The sequence below is a fragment of the Myxine glutinosa genome, chromosome 2, assembly GCF_964187855.1.
Source record: "Myxine glutinosa chromosome 2, kmMyxGlut1.1, whole genome shotgun sequence".
NCBI lineage: Eukaryota > Metazoa > Chordata > Myxini > Myxiniformes > Myxinidae > Myxine > Myxine glutinosa.
Genome location: NC_136262.1, coordinates 110,472,892 through 110,487,152, shown reverse-complemented (window position 1 = coordinate 110,487,152; position 14,261 = coordinate 110,472,892). Strand labels below are relative to the sequence as shown.

Sequence of the window (14,261 nt, the reverse complement as noted above, 5' to 3'; positions counted from 1 at the left end):
GTCTCCAAATATCATTTTGAACAATCTTTCTCTATATAAATATTGAGAAAAACTCGTCTCCAAATATCATTTCAAACAATCTTTCTCTTTGTAAATAGTGGCAAAAACTCATCTCCAAATATCATTTTAAACAATCTTTCTCTTTGTAAATAGTGAGAAAAAGTCGTCTCCAAATATCATTTTAAACAATCTTTCTCTTTGTAAATAGTGAGAAAAACTCGTCTCCAAATATCATTTTGAACAATCTTTCTCTATATAAATAGTGAGAAAAACTCGTCTCCAAATATCATTTCAAACAATCTTTCTCTTTGTAAATAGTGAGAAAAACTCGTCTCCAAATATCATTTTAAACAATCTTTCTCTATATAAATAGTGAGAAAAACTCGTCTCCAAATATCATTTCAAACAATCTTTCTCTTTGTAAATAGTGGCAAAAACTCATCTCCAAATATCATTTTAAACAATCTTTCTCTTTGTAAATAGTGAGAAAAACTCGTCTCCAAATATCATTTTAAACAATCTTTCTCTATATAAATAGTGAGAAAAACTCGTCTCCAAATATCATTTCAAACAATCTTTCTCTTTGTAAATAGTGGCAAAAACTCATCTCCAAATATCATTTTAAACAATCTTTCTCTATATAAATAGTGAGAAAAACTCGTCTCCAAAAATCATTTCAAACAATCTTTCTCTTTGTAAATAGTGAGAAAAACTCGTCTCCAAAAATCATTTCAAACAATCTTTCTCTTTGTAAATAGTGAGAAAAACTCGTCTCCAAAAATCATTTTTAACAATCTTTCTCTTTGTAAATAGTGAGAAAAACTCGTCTCCAAAAATCATTTCAAACAATCTTTCTCTATATAAATAGTGACAAAAACTCGTCTCCAAAAATCATTTTCAACAATCTTTCACGACATAAATAGTGAGAAAAACTCATCTCCAAATATCATTTTAAACAATCTTTCTCTTTGTAAATAGTGAGAAAAACTCGTCTCCAAAAATCATTTTTAACAATCTTTCTCTTTGTAAATAGTGAGAAAAACTCGTCTCCAAAAATCATTTCAAACAATCTTTCTCTATATAAATAGTGAGAAAAACTCATCTCCAAATATCATTTTCAACAATCTTTCACGACATAAATAGTGAGAAAAACTCGTCTCCAAAAATCATTTCAAACAATCTTTCTCTATATAAATAGTGAGAAAAACTCATCTCCAAATATCATTTTAAACAATCTTTCTCTATATAAATAGTGAGAAAAACTCGTCTCCAAAAATCATTTCAAACAATCTTTCTCTTTGTAAATAGTGAGAAAAACTCGTCTCCAAAAATCATTTCAAACAATCTTTCTCTTTGTAAATAGTGAGAAAAACTCGTCTCCAAAAATCATTTTTAACAATCTTTCTCTTTGTAAATAGTGAGAAAAACTCGTCTCCAAAAATCATTTCAAACAATCTTTCTCTATATAAATAGTGACAAAAACTCGTCTCCAAAAATCATTTTCAACAATCTTTCACGACATAAATAGTGAGAAAAACTCATCTCCAAATATCATTTTAAACAATCTTTCTCTTTGTAAATAGTGAGAAAAACTCGTCTCCAAAAATCATTTTTAACAATCTTTCTCTTTGTAAATAGTGAGAAAAACTCGTCTCCAAAAATCATTTCAAACAATCTTTCTCTATATAAATAGTGACAAAAACTCGTCTCCAAAAATCATTTTCAACAATCTTTCACGACATAAATAGTGAGAAAAACTCATCTCCAAATATCATTTTAAACAATCTTTCTCTATATAAATAGTGACAAAAACTCGTCTCCAAAAATCATTTTCAACAATCTTTCTCTTTGTAAATAGTGAGAAAAACTCGTCTCCAAAAATCATTTCAAACAATCTTTCTCTTTGTAAATAGTGAGAAAAACTCGTCTCCAAAAATCATTTCAAACAATCTTTCTCTTTGTAAATAGTGAGAAAAACTCGTCTCCAAAAATCATTTTTAACAATCTTTCTCTTTGTAAATAGTGAGAAAAACTCGTCTCCAAAAATCATTTCAAACAATCTTTCTCTATATAAATAGTGACAAAAACTCGTCTCCAAAAATCATTTTCAACAATATTTCACGACATAAATAGTGAGAAAAACTCATCTCCTAATATCATTTTAAACAATCTTTCTCTTTGTAAATAGTGAGAAAAACTCGTCTCCAAAAATCATTTTCAACAATCTTTCACGACATAAATAGTGAGAAAAACTCATCTCCAAATATCATTTCAAACAATCTTTCTCTATATAAATAGTGAGAAAAACTCGTCTCCAAATATCATTTTAAACAATCTTTCTCTATATAAATAGTGAGAACAACTCGTCTCCAAAAATCATTTTAAACAATCTTTCTCTGTGTAAATAGTGAGAAAAACTCGTCTCCAAATATCATTTTAAACAATATTCATATAAATAGTGAGAAACACGAATTTGCTTCAATAATGAGAAATAGTGAGAAAAATTAATCACGAAGAGTGGCTGGAAAAAGGAAGATGTGTACAAAGGTGGTTTTTCACCCACGATACGGTGCAGTTTGTTCCTGCCAGCTGTGTGTTCTACAGCTACCTAGTCCTCCCACCAACAACCTTTACCTGCAATCTTTCTGTCGCTGCTACAATCGTGTAAATAACCATGGCCTTTACATCATATGCCATGGGTCCCCACCCTCAATGGACATTACACATATGGACGTGCCATTTGTTTGGTAGCACCCGAGAGTAATACACGTTGATACGCCATTTGCTTCTGGTTAACACACAGAAGGCAATTATCGAATAGGATGACACAAGAGGAAAACTATTAAGGGACATTAATTGCAGAGGGACAAAGGGAAAGAAGACAGACACAAACAGTGCTTCGGGTGAAAGGGCATTCACTGTGCACATGATTCTAGCAGCTTCTATACAGTGTGCTACTAGATGCTTTGTACGAACAATATGAAATAACTATCTAATTAACCCCTTCATTAACCCCCAAGTCATTTTCTTAAAGTTTTAAAATATATATAATTGGGAGATAATTAAATAGTAATGAAATTGCCAGTTATTGTATTATTGCTTTAATGATGCGCAGGAGTAAAATCCTGTAAAGCTAAACAACATACAAGGTTCTGGGCAGATCCCATGCTTCTGATCCACGTCATAGTTGGAGGTGGTGGAACACCAGCTGTAGCCGCCATCATATTGGTCTTGGAGACAGTTTTTGTGCCAGGTGCCACCATAAAGAAAGGGAAAGACACATGGAAAGCCAAGGCCATTTCCACCATATGTCAGCAATCCTGTGGTAGACCATCACAAATACCACTTTCAATGTTTCACATAGTTCAGCATTTCTCATCACCTCATTTCTTCACAACACAGACAATATTTTGCTTTACAGCTTGACGAACTTATGTTCTTTTGGTTATGGCTTTATTTATAAATGCTCCTCAAATCCATGTAGATTTCTCTGGTCAAATAATCGAAATTGATACAGAACTTTTGAAATGATGTATGAATGCGAAACGAGGCCCTTTACGCATGCGCGGAGTGTGCATTTTCAGTGACTCGCTTCTGCTAGCGTGGGCCGTTGCTAGGGCAAAATGCGTTATTCAAACACGTCGTCTTTTAAACATAATTCTCAGCATTTACACGAAAGAGTAGCAATTCCTAAGTGATAAATCATAATTGTTGTGTTTATGGATGCAAATCGGCATCGCGAAAATATATAGAAATACGAGAAATATCAGTGGATGCGAGGTGTCGAGTTCCTACAATATCCTGTTAATACAAGTGAGTGGCGACAGGCACACGCACACACTTCTTTTAGTAAATTAATAGTAAATATCCTCATTTTAAAAGTTGATTTTAAAATTACCCTGTCGATTCGCAAGCCTCAGATATGACCTGTCCATCAGTATTCAGCAACACCCAAACCAGATACAGTGTCTCCATCCAGCTCTTTCATTGTGCTTTCTTTCAGGTATTTTTCCAAGTATTTTCAGCTTTTTTTAGAAGCTTTGTGAGCCATGTTAGGTAGTAATAATCCTAACCATGCACGCACTATAGGAGTTCACATGCGCTGAAGATTTCTATTTCTACGGGTTTCTGCGCATGCACGCCGAACATACTGGGGCAGATTAAGTCATTTGGAAAGTCTCATATTGAATACTCTTGTCCATTGGTAACTCAACTGCGTTGTTGGAGTAACCTGTCACCAACAATGGATCTCACCTGTAGTTGGTATGTTTGTGTCTCTGATTTCTTTGAAGTCCAATGTGAGAGGAACATTGGCATCCACAAATGTCACCAAACTGTACACACTTCATGAACAACTATTACTCTGCTGATCAAAATGTTTTACGTAATTTCAGCAAGGCAGGTGTGTGTGTGGCCTTTTAATGATGATGCCATTCAACATTGTCCTGCCCTTTCCCAACATGGGTTGCATTAGCTCACAGAGATATGGAGGATAAAACCTCATTGGTGAATGTAGACATGCCTCACCAGTTGGTGTTACTTACATAGGCATTGCTATATCAAAAGTATTATCACATTTTGTCATTTTAATGCAATAATCTTTACGTTGTTTCTTTACTTTTGGTATTCTAAGCCATCCGTACTTTTTTTCTTCAAAAAATTATTTACTTTTGAATTGCATTCTAGATAGGCTTCCTTGTATAACTCTGCCCTTGTATAACCCGACCCTTGTATAACTCTGCCCTTGTATAACCCCACCCTTGTATAACTCTGCCCTTGTATAACCCCACCCTTGTATAACTCCGCCCTTGTATGACCCCGCCCTTGTATGACCCTGCCCTTGTGCAACCCCGTCCTTGTATTACCTCGCCCTTGTGCAACCCCGTCCTTGTATAACCCTGCCCTTGTGCAACCCCATCCTTGTATAACCTCGCCCTTGTGTAACTCCGTCCTTGTATAACCACGCCCTTGTATAGCCTCGCCCTGATAGGTTTCCTAACTCCGCCCTTGTGTAATCCCGTCCTTGTGTAACTCCGCCCTTGCATAACCCCACCCTTGTATAACCCTGCCCTCATGTAACCCCACCCTTGTATAACCCTGTCCTTGTGTAGCACCGCCCCTGCATAACCCCACCCTTGTGTAACCACGCCCTAGTGTAACCCCGACCTTGTATTACCCTGCCCTTGTATAAACACGCCCTTGTCACCCTGATAGGTTTCCCAACTCCGCCCTTGTGTAACCCTGCCCTTGTGTAATCCCGTCCTTGTGTAACTCCGCCCTCGTGTAACCCCGCCCCTGTAACCCCGCCTTTGTGTAACCCCGCCCATGTATAAACACGCCCTTGTTTAGCCTCGCCCTGATAGGTTTCCTAACTCCGCCCTTGTGTAACCCCGTCCTTGTATAACCACGCCCTTGTATAACCTCGCTTTGATAGGTTTCCTTACTCCGCCCTTGTATAACCCTGCCCTTGTGTAACCCCGTCCTTGTGTAACTCCGCCCTCATGTAACCCCGCCCTCATGTAACCCCGCCCTCATGTAACCCCACCTTTGTGTAACCCCGCCCTTGTGTAGCACCGCCCTTGTATAGCACCGCCCTTGCATAACCCCACCCTTGTATAACCCCACCCTTGTATAACCCTGCCCTTGTGTAACGCCGTCCTTGTATAACCATGCCCTTGTATAACCCCGCCCTTGCATAACCCCACCCTTGTATAACACTGCCCTCATGTAACCCCACCATCATGTAACCCCACCCTTGTATAACCATGCCCTTGTATAACCCCACCCTTGTATAACCCCACCCTTGTATAACCCTGCCCTTGTATAGCACCGCCCTTGCATAACCCCACCCTTGTGTAACCACACCCTTGTGTAACCACACCCTTGTGTAACCCCGACCTTGTATTACCCTGCTCTTGTATAAACACGCCCTTGTGTAACCCCATCCTTGTGTAACTCCGTCCTCATGTAACCCTGCCCTCATGTAACCCCACCCTTGTATAACCCTGCCCTTGTGTAGCACCGCCCTTGTATTACCCCACCCTTGTATAACCCCACCCTTGTATAACCCTGCCCTTGTGTAACCACACCCTTGCATAACCCAACCCTTGTGTAACCACACCCTTGTGTAACCACACCCTTGTGTAACCACACCCTTGTGTAACCCCGACCTTGTATTACCCTGCGCTTGTATAAACACGCCCTTGTATAACCCCACCCTTGTATAACCCCACCCTTGTATAACCCTGCCCTTGTGTAGCACCACCCTTGCATAACCCCACCCTTGTGTAATCACACCCTTGTGTAACCACACCCTTGTGTAACCCCGACCTTGTATTACCCTGCGCTTGTATAAACACGCCCTTGTATAACCCCACCCTTGTATAACCCCACCCTTGTATAACCCTGCCCTTGTGTAGCACCACCCTTGCATAACCCAACCCTTGTGTAACCACACCCTTGTGTAACCACACCCTTGTGTAACCACACCCTTGTGTAACCCCGACCTTGTATTACCCTGCGCTTGTATAAACACGCCCTTGTATAACCCCACCCTTGTATAACCCCACCCTTGTATAACCCTGCCCTTGTGTAGCACCACCCTTGCATAACCCCACCCTTGTGTAATCACACCCTTGTGTAACCACACCCTTGTGTAACCCCGACCTTGTATTACCCTGCCCTTGTATAAACACGCCCTTGTATAACCCTGCCCTTGTGTAACCCCATCCTTGTGTAACTCCGTCCTCATGTAACCCCGCCCTAATGTAACCCCACCCTTGTGTAACCCCGACCTTGTGTAGCACCGCCCTTGTGTAACCCCGTCATTGTGTAAACTCCGCCCTCATGTAACCCCGCCCTCATGTAACCCCACCCTTGTATAACCCTGCCCTTGTGTAGCACCACCCTTGCATAACCCCACCCTCATGTAACCACACCCTTGTGTAACCACACCCTTGTGTAACCACACCCTTGTGTAACCCCGACCTTGTATTACCCTGCCCTTGTATAAACACGCCCTGTATAACCTCGCCCTGATAGGTTTCCTAACTCCGCCCTTGTGTAACCCTGCCCTCATGTAACCCCACCCTTGTGTAATCCCGACCTTGTGTAGCACCGCCCTTCTGTAACCCCGTCATTGTGTAAACTCCGCCCTCATGTAACCCCGCCCTCATGTAACCCCACCCTTGTGTAACCCCGACCTTGTGTAGCACTGCCCTTGTGTAACCCCATCCTTGTGTAACTCCGTCCTCATGTAACCCAGTCCTTGTGTAACTCCGCCCTCATGTAACCCCACCCTTGTGTAACCCCGACCTTGTGTAGCACCGCCCTTGTGTAACCCCGTCATTGTGTAAACTCCGCCCTCATGTAACCCCGCCCTCATGTAACCCCACCCTTGTCTAACCCTGCCCTTGTGTAGCACCACCCTTGCATAACCCCACCCTCATGTAACCACACCCCTGTGTAATCCCGACCTTGTAGTACCCTGCCCTTGTATAAACATGCCCTTGTATAACCTCGCCCTGATAGGTTTCCTAACTCCGCCCTTGTGTAACCCTGCCCTTGTGTAATCCCGTCCTTGTGTAACTCCGCCCTCGTGTAACCCCGCCCTCATGTAACCCCTCCTTTGTGTAACCCCACCCTTGTATAACCCCGCCCTTGTATAACTCCGCCCTCGTGTAACCCCGCCCTCATGTAACCCCACCCTTGTATAACCCCGCCCTTGTATAACTCCGCCCTTATATAACCCCGCTTTGATGGGATTCCTAACTTCACCCCCCTAAAAAAATGGAGGTTCACCAATAATAAAGTCGAGTTGCCTCTCCATGGGTGTAAAAGACAAGGAAGTGAACCAATGAAGGAACAGCTTTATACGCAACCCATACACATCAATGTGAATTTATTCAGAGTACCTATGTTAACAACAATATTGTACCTAACCACAATGTACCCCCAGCACATGCACAAACCACTCATCCCTGAATCACATGTGAAATCAGTGACGGCTTTACAAGTCTTTTTCCAATGTTCGTACCTTTCTCTGGACACCAGCCTCGCTTCCAGTCCTTGTCTACATTTTCCGTGAGACCACACCAGGGATACCTGTCATCCTTGATGCATTCGTAGTGAGGTTGGTCCTTGTAAATGAATGGAAAGTGACAAACGCTCTCTTCAGGAAATGTCAGCACCACTGTGGGAATTGTAAAAAAAAAAAAGATCAAAACTAATTTTGCCAAATTTTAAGTTTCTACATTTCTGCTGAAAAACTCATCTGCACTTATTTTGTCTCAACCCTTTATTATCTAAAAACATCTCTTCATTATCACCAATTACAGGGTGTTGCGCTTCCCCCGATATGTAATACACATACAGTCACGTGAAAAAGTAAGTACACCCCATGTAAAGTTTTGACTTTTTCAACATATTTCAACATACAGCTATTTGATCTTCATTTCAACAATATTGACAGATAAAGGTGATATAATATAACAAATATCATGAAACATTTACATTTTGTAGTCCATTGTATAATTTAAATAAACATAAATGCAAATTTCGCATGTGGAAAAAGTAAGGACACCCTTGGCTCTAATAGGTGGAATTGCCCCCTTTGGCAGAAACAACCTCAAGAAGGTGTTTCTTATAACTGTCTACCAGTCTCTGACATCGACTGGGAGAAATTTTTGCCCACTCCTCCAAGCAGAATTCTTTCATCTGTGCGATGCTTGAGGGGTTTCTTGCATGCACAGCTCGTTTCAAATCCCCCCACAACATCTCGATGGGATTTAGATCCGGGCTTTGACTTGGCCATTCCAGAACCCTCCATTTCTTTCTTTTCAGCCATTCCTTGGTGGATTTACTGGTATGTTTAGGGTCATTGTCATGTTGCAAGGTCCACCTTCGGATGAGCTTCAACTTTCCGACAGATGGCCTCACATTATCCTCAAGCACCCTCTGGTACAATGAAGAATTCATAGTGGATTCTGTGATGGTGAGCTGCCCAGGCCCTGATGCAGCAAAGCTGCCCCAAACCATAATATTTCCACCACCATGCTTTACAGTTGGTATCAGGTTCTTGTGGTCAAATGCTGTCTCTGGTTTTCGCCAAACACGTCTTCTGGTACTGTGGCCAAATAGCTCTACCTTTGACTCATCTGTCCAGAGCACATTGTTCCAGAAGTGCTGGTCTTTGCCTCGGTGTTCATTGGCAAACTTTAGTCTTGCCCTGATGTTCTTTCTGGACAGCAAAGGTTTCCTCCTGGCACACCTCCCATGTAGATCAAATTTGTGCAGCCTCTTTCTAATGGTAGACTCGTGCACTTTGACATCAACTGTGGCAAGAGCAACCTGTAGGTCCCGTGATGACATTCTGGGGTTCTTAGAGACTTCTTTCAGCATCTTGCGGTCTGCTCTCGGGCTGAACTTGCTGGGGCGGCCTGGCCTGAACAAGTTGGCAGTTGTTTGGAATCTTCTCCACTTGTAAATGATCTTCCGGACAGTCGAATGATTGATTTCAAATTGTTTGGAGATCTTTTTAAATCCCTTCCCAGACTCGTAGGCATCTATAACCTCTTTCTGAAGGCCTCAGAGAGCTCTTTTGATCTAGGCATGGTGACGCCGCACACTTCAACAACAAAGAGCAAACCAAACTGAACGTCTGAGGTTTAAATAAGACAGGTTCCTCCAAGATCCTCTCTAACGATGTTCTAATCATTTGCACCTGAGCTGGTGCACCTGATTCTAATTTTAGGTATTTGAAGTAGTGATAAATGTAGGGGTGTACTTACTTTTTCCACATGCGAAATTTGCGTTTATGTTTATTTAAATTCTACAATGGACTACAAAATGTAAATGTTTCATTATATTTGTTATATTATATCACCTTTATCTCTCAATATTGTTGAAATGAAGATCAAATAGATGTATGTTGAAATATGTTGAACAAGTCAAAACTTTACATGGGGTGTACGTACTTTTTCACGTGACTGTACATTCCCACCAAAGAAGCAGTCACGTAATATTTGTAGGGGATAAACTGACTTATGACACACCCTATACAAATGATGCACCCAATACAATTATATATATAATATCACCCAACAATGGATGGAGCACCACATTTCCAAGCTGGCTTCCAAAGCCAGTCGCCGACTGGGCATCCTCCGTCGTGCGAAGTCCTTCCTTGGCACACCTGAGCTCCTCACCACATACAAGGCTTTCATCCGCAGCTCAATGGAATACTGCTCTCCCTTCTGGGCTGGTGCTCCTGCCTCACACCTAGCTCGTCTTCACGCTGTTGAAACCAAAGCTTTCAGAATTATTGGAATCTCCCGCGATGAAGCTAACTGAGGGCCTTTCACTCACTCACCGCAGGCAGGTTGGTGGTCTTTCTGTCTTCTACCGACTCCTCTCCGGCCTTGCTCCCCCAGCTCTCTCTGTGCTCTGTCCCCCAAATATTCCTACAGGTCGCACAAGATCTGCCAGCAACCCTCTGATGGTTAAACTGCCGAAATCTCGGCTCTCTGCTCACCTTCACTCTTTCATTCCTCTTTTCTCCCACCTCTGGAACAAACTCCCTCACTCTCTTCAATCCCACTCCTCCCTCTAGGTCTTTAAAACAGCTGTTCACCACCATCTCTTATCTTCCCCCATCCAAAACCTTGATCTTTTCTACCCCCGATAATTCACCCCAGATCCACCTTGTTTGAAATTCCAACTTCTTTCCTGGAAGTCCTGGCAGTGTCCATATGTTTTATACCTCTCCCACCCCCCCCCCTTCCCATGCCCCGCCCCTAAAGCCCTCTCCCTCTCACAGATCTCTCGATGTCTCCATGTCTCTCGGTCCCTGCTCTCAAATGTTGTGTTTGTGTCCTTTCCCCTCTCTCCCCATCTTGTCTACCGCTCCCGATGTTATATGTTTTATGTGTCGGTTTGTCTTTCAGTGTGATTAATGTTCGCTCTTTCACGAGCCTCGATCTTGTATACAAAAAAAAAGAAAAAAAAAAGGACATCAATGTCAGACATGAGATCATGGCCGTCTCTTTGGATATATCTCATGCTTTCGATACAGTCTGGCAACCTGTTGTACTCTGCAAACTTTCTGCATGTGGCATCCATGGCCAACTGCACACATGGCTTAATGTATTCCTCTGCTCTCGTAGCCAACGTGTGGCTCTCAACAGAATCCTTTCATGTCCTCTCTTTGTCAAGGCTGGAGTACCCCAAGGCAGTGTTCTGGGTCCAGTCCTATTCCTAATCTTCATAAATTAACTGTGATTCTCTGGAAAATTATTTTTATCGATTGGCTGATGACTCCACCTTCTGCCATGACATCCCTCATCCTTCAGACAGGAACGCTGCAGCCTCTTCCCTATATTCAGACCTTGACAAAATCACAAGGTGGTGAAACACTTGGAACATGTCTTCCAATCCTGACCAATCTCACACTCTCACTGTCTCTCTCCAAAAGTACCATCTGGCAAACCCTCCCATCTACTTTCTTAACAATCCTCTTGACTAAGTTCAGTCATTCATGATTCAGTTCATCAAGACTCTCTGCTCACCTTCACTCCTTCATTTCTCTTTTCTCCCGCCTCTGGAACAAACTCCCTCACTCGCTTCAATCGCACTCCTCCCTCCACCCTCCAGGTCTTTAAGACAGCTGTTCACCATCATCTCTTATCTTCCCCCATCCAAAACCTTGATCTTTTCTACCCCGCTAATTTCACCCCAGATCCACTTTTTTGAAATACAAACTTCTTTCCTGGAAGTCCTTGGTGTCCTTGTGTTTTATACTTCTCCCCCCCCCCCCCCTTCCCATGCCTCCTCCCCCCAAACCCTCTCCCTCCCACAGATCTCCCGATGTCCCTGCTCTCAAATGTTGTGTTTGTGCTTCCCCTTCTCTCCCCATCTTGTCTACCGCTCCCCTTATTATATACTTTGTGTGTCTGTTTAATTTTTTGTTTGATAAATGCTCGTTCGCTTCCACGAGCCTCGAACCTGTATACAAAAAAAAAAAAAAAAAATGTTAAACTAAGACGCACTATCAGCCATGATCTTTCTTGGGAAACCACATTTCAAAGTTAGCATCCAAAAAAAGCCACTGGGCATCCTCCGTCATACAAAGTTCTTCCTCGGCACACATGAACTCCTATCCACTGGCATGGCCTCATCTACAGCTTGATGAAGTACTGCTCTCTCCTCTGGGCTGGCTCCCCTGCCTCACATCTTGCCCATTTTAACGCCGTGGAAACCAAGGCTTATAAGATTATTGCTGCTACATTGGTTGAACTAATATCCAAACTGTTTTGAAAAAGCAACTATTAACTCTATCTAGAAATTCCTCAACCCTTATGTGCAATGTCATTGAAAAAGTTTCTCACCAGGAATATTTCCATTTGCCCAAACAAAGGCATCGTTGAAATGGATGTCACCTCCAATATCCTTCCCAGGAGGGTAAGCATGCGCCATCGTGTTTGAGGTGGGAAAGAAAGGTGCATTGTCTTCATGAGCTGTTGGAACATTCGGTACAAACTTGGTAAGAAGTTAATGCAAAGTCTGTCTATTCTTCTTTTCCAACATGTATCCATTCTCTTCCTCATTAATCTTTTTCTAAATTTAGCTACACTTTAAGCATGTGCTGTACATCATCACTGGAAAAAGTAGTGCTCGGTCATCAATCACAAATGCAAGGAAAACTTTTTTTAAATTTCCAAGATATACGAAGAGCACAACTTCATTAGAAATACCGTATGTCTGTTTGAGATTTGAAAGCAAACGGGAACAGAAATAGAGCAAGCAGAACTGTTGAAAAACAAGCATTCGGAGTATTGCGCTGCAATACATGTCCCCTACCAAAGTTCAAAGTGCCATAACTTTGTCAAAAATGATCGAATATGCAAATTTATGCCGGTTGATGCTGGTTTTCAAACTTGATCTGAGGTATGCTGAGACACGTGTGTCACGCATCGCCTCGTTGATAAGCCCGCAAGGTCACTCCGTGGAGCGGCCTGCACGTATTGCACTGTGTGAATTATATAAATTATTAGCAACTCACGGTCTGAGGTACTAGCGATTCAAGAGATATCCATTAAAAAAAATATTTTCGTTTAATTAACGATATCTGCCAAACCACGTGCCCTATCGCAAATTACAAAAGGACATTTTAGTAGACTGATATGCTGAACAGATTTGTGAAGTGTCCCCTCGATTGGATCAAAAATGAGGGAGGGGCTCGGTTTTAAAGGTTCATGCTTAAAAACGTCATAACTCTGAAACCATCAGTAATTTATTATATTTTTTGGTTCACGATCAATGATCGATGTGTATATATATGTTGCTCGGCTTGGCTCCGCCCCTCCGGAAAGCGCATGCTGTGTCACGCTGTTGACGTTCGTGAGCCGAGGCTGAGGGCGCGCGGTGCGGCTTGAGGAGAACTCGAGAATAAACAAGAGATATCCATTTTTAAAATATTTTCGTTTAATTAACGATATCTGCCAAACCACGTGCCCTATCGCAAATTCCAAAAGGACATTTTAGTGCTGAACAGATCTGTGAAGTTTCCCCTCGATTGGATAAAAAATGAGAGAGGAGCTCGGTTTTAAAGGTTCATGCTTAAAAACGCCATAACTTTGAAACCATGTGATGCATGACCTCATGCTCGCTGACGTTTTTGTTCGTCATGGGTATGCGATTCTGCCTGCAAAGTTTGGCCTTGATCTGTTCAGCCGTTGCAGAGAAAAAGGGGTTTTCATGTTTTCACGAAAAACAATATGGCGACCGAACCACGTGACCTGTGACGTCATAATTACCATTAAAATATTCTACAGACCGAGTCCATCATATGGTGAAATTTTTATCTCAATCGGTCCTATTATTGCAGAGAAATTGGTTTTTAAAGGAAATTAAAACTTAAAATGGCACTGAGTTAAGGATCATCAGAATCTTCAGAATTCCCAAAGTTCAAAGTGCCATAACTTTGTCAAAAATGATCGAAACGTCGTGAAGTTCGAACCTGACCTGTAACTTATCATGAGGAAACCATGTGCCAAGTTTGAAATCATTAGCGTTAAGCGTTTAGAAAAAAAGTCCAGAAAACTGTTCTTTGCGTGACGGACTGACGGACGGAGGGACGGCGTGCAAACCTATAGTCCCCTCCGGTGTACACCGGTAGGGGACTAATAAAAGGACTTACATACCTAATCTAATAAATAATTTCAAATGTTTGTGTATTTGTACATTACTCTTTCAGGGCCAAACCA

At 41.9% G+C, this 14,261-nt stretch overlaps 1 protein-coding gene across 2 annotated transcripts in view; it reads right to left on the bottom strand.

The window, feature by feature from the left end:
* The window catches only part of LOC137421433 (matrix metalloproteinase-9), a 123,194-nt gene that overhangs the window by 66,164 nt on the left and 42,769 nt on the right, over positions 1–14,261 (bottom strand). For both annotated transcript variants that reach the window (XM_068107487.2, XM_068107489.2), the window contains exons 4-6: positions 12,384–12,512; positions 8,036–8,191; positions 3,147–3,320 (exon numbers count right to left, since the gene is read on the bottom strand). In XM_068107487.2, coding sequence (XP_067963588.2) covers positions 3,147–3,320; positions 8,036–8,191; positions 12,384–12,512 — 459 coding nt within the window. The remainder of the gene's footprint in view (positions 1–3,146; positions 3,321–8,035; positions 8,192–12,383; positions 12,513–14,261) is intronic.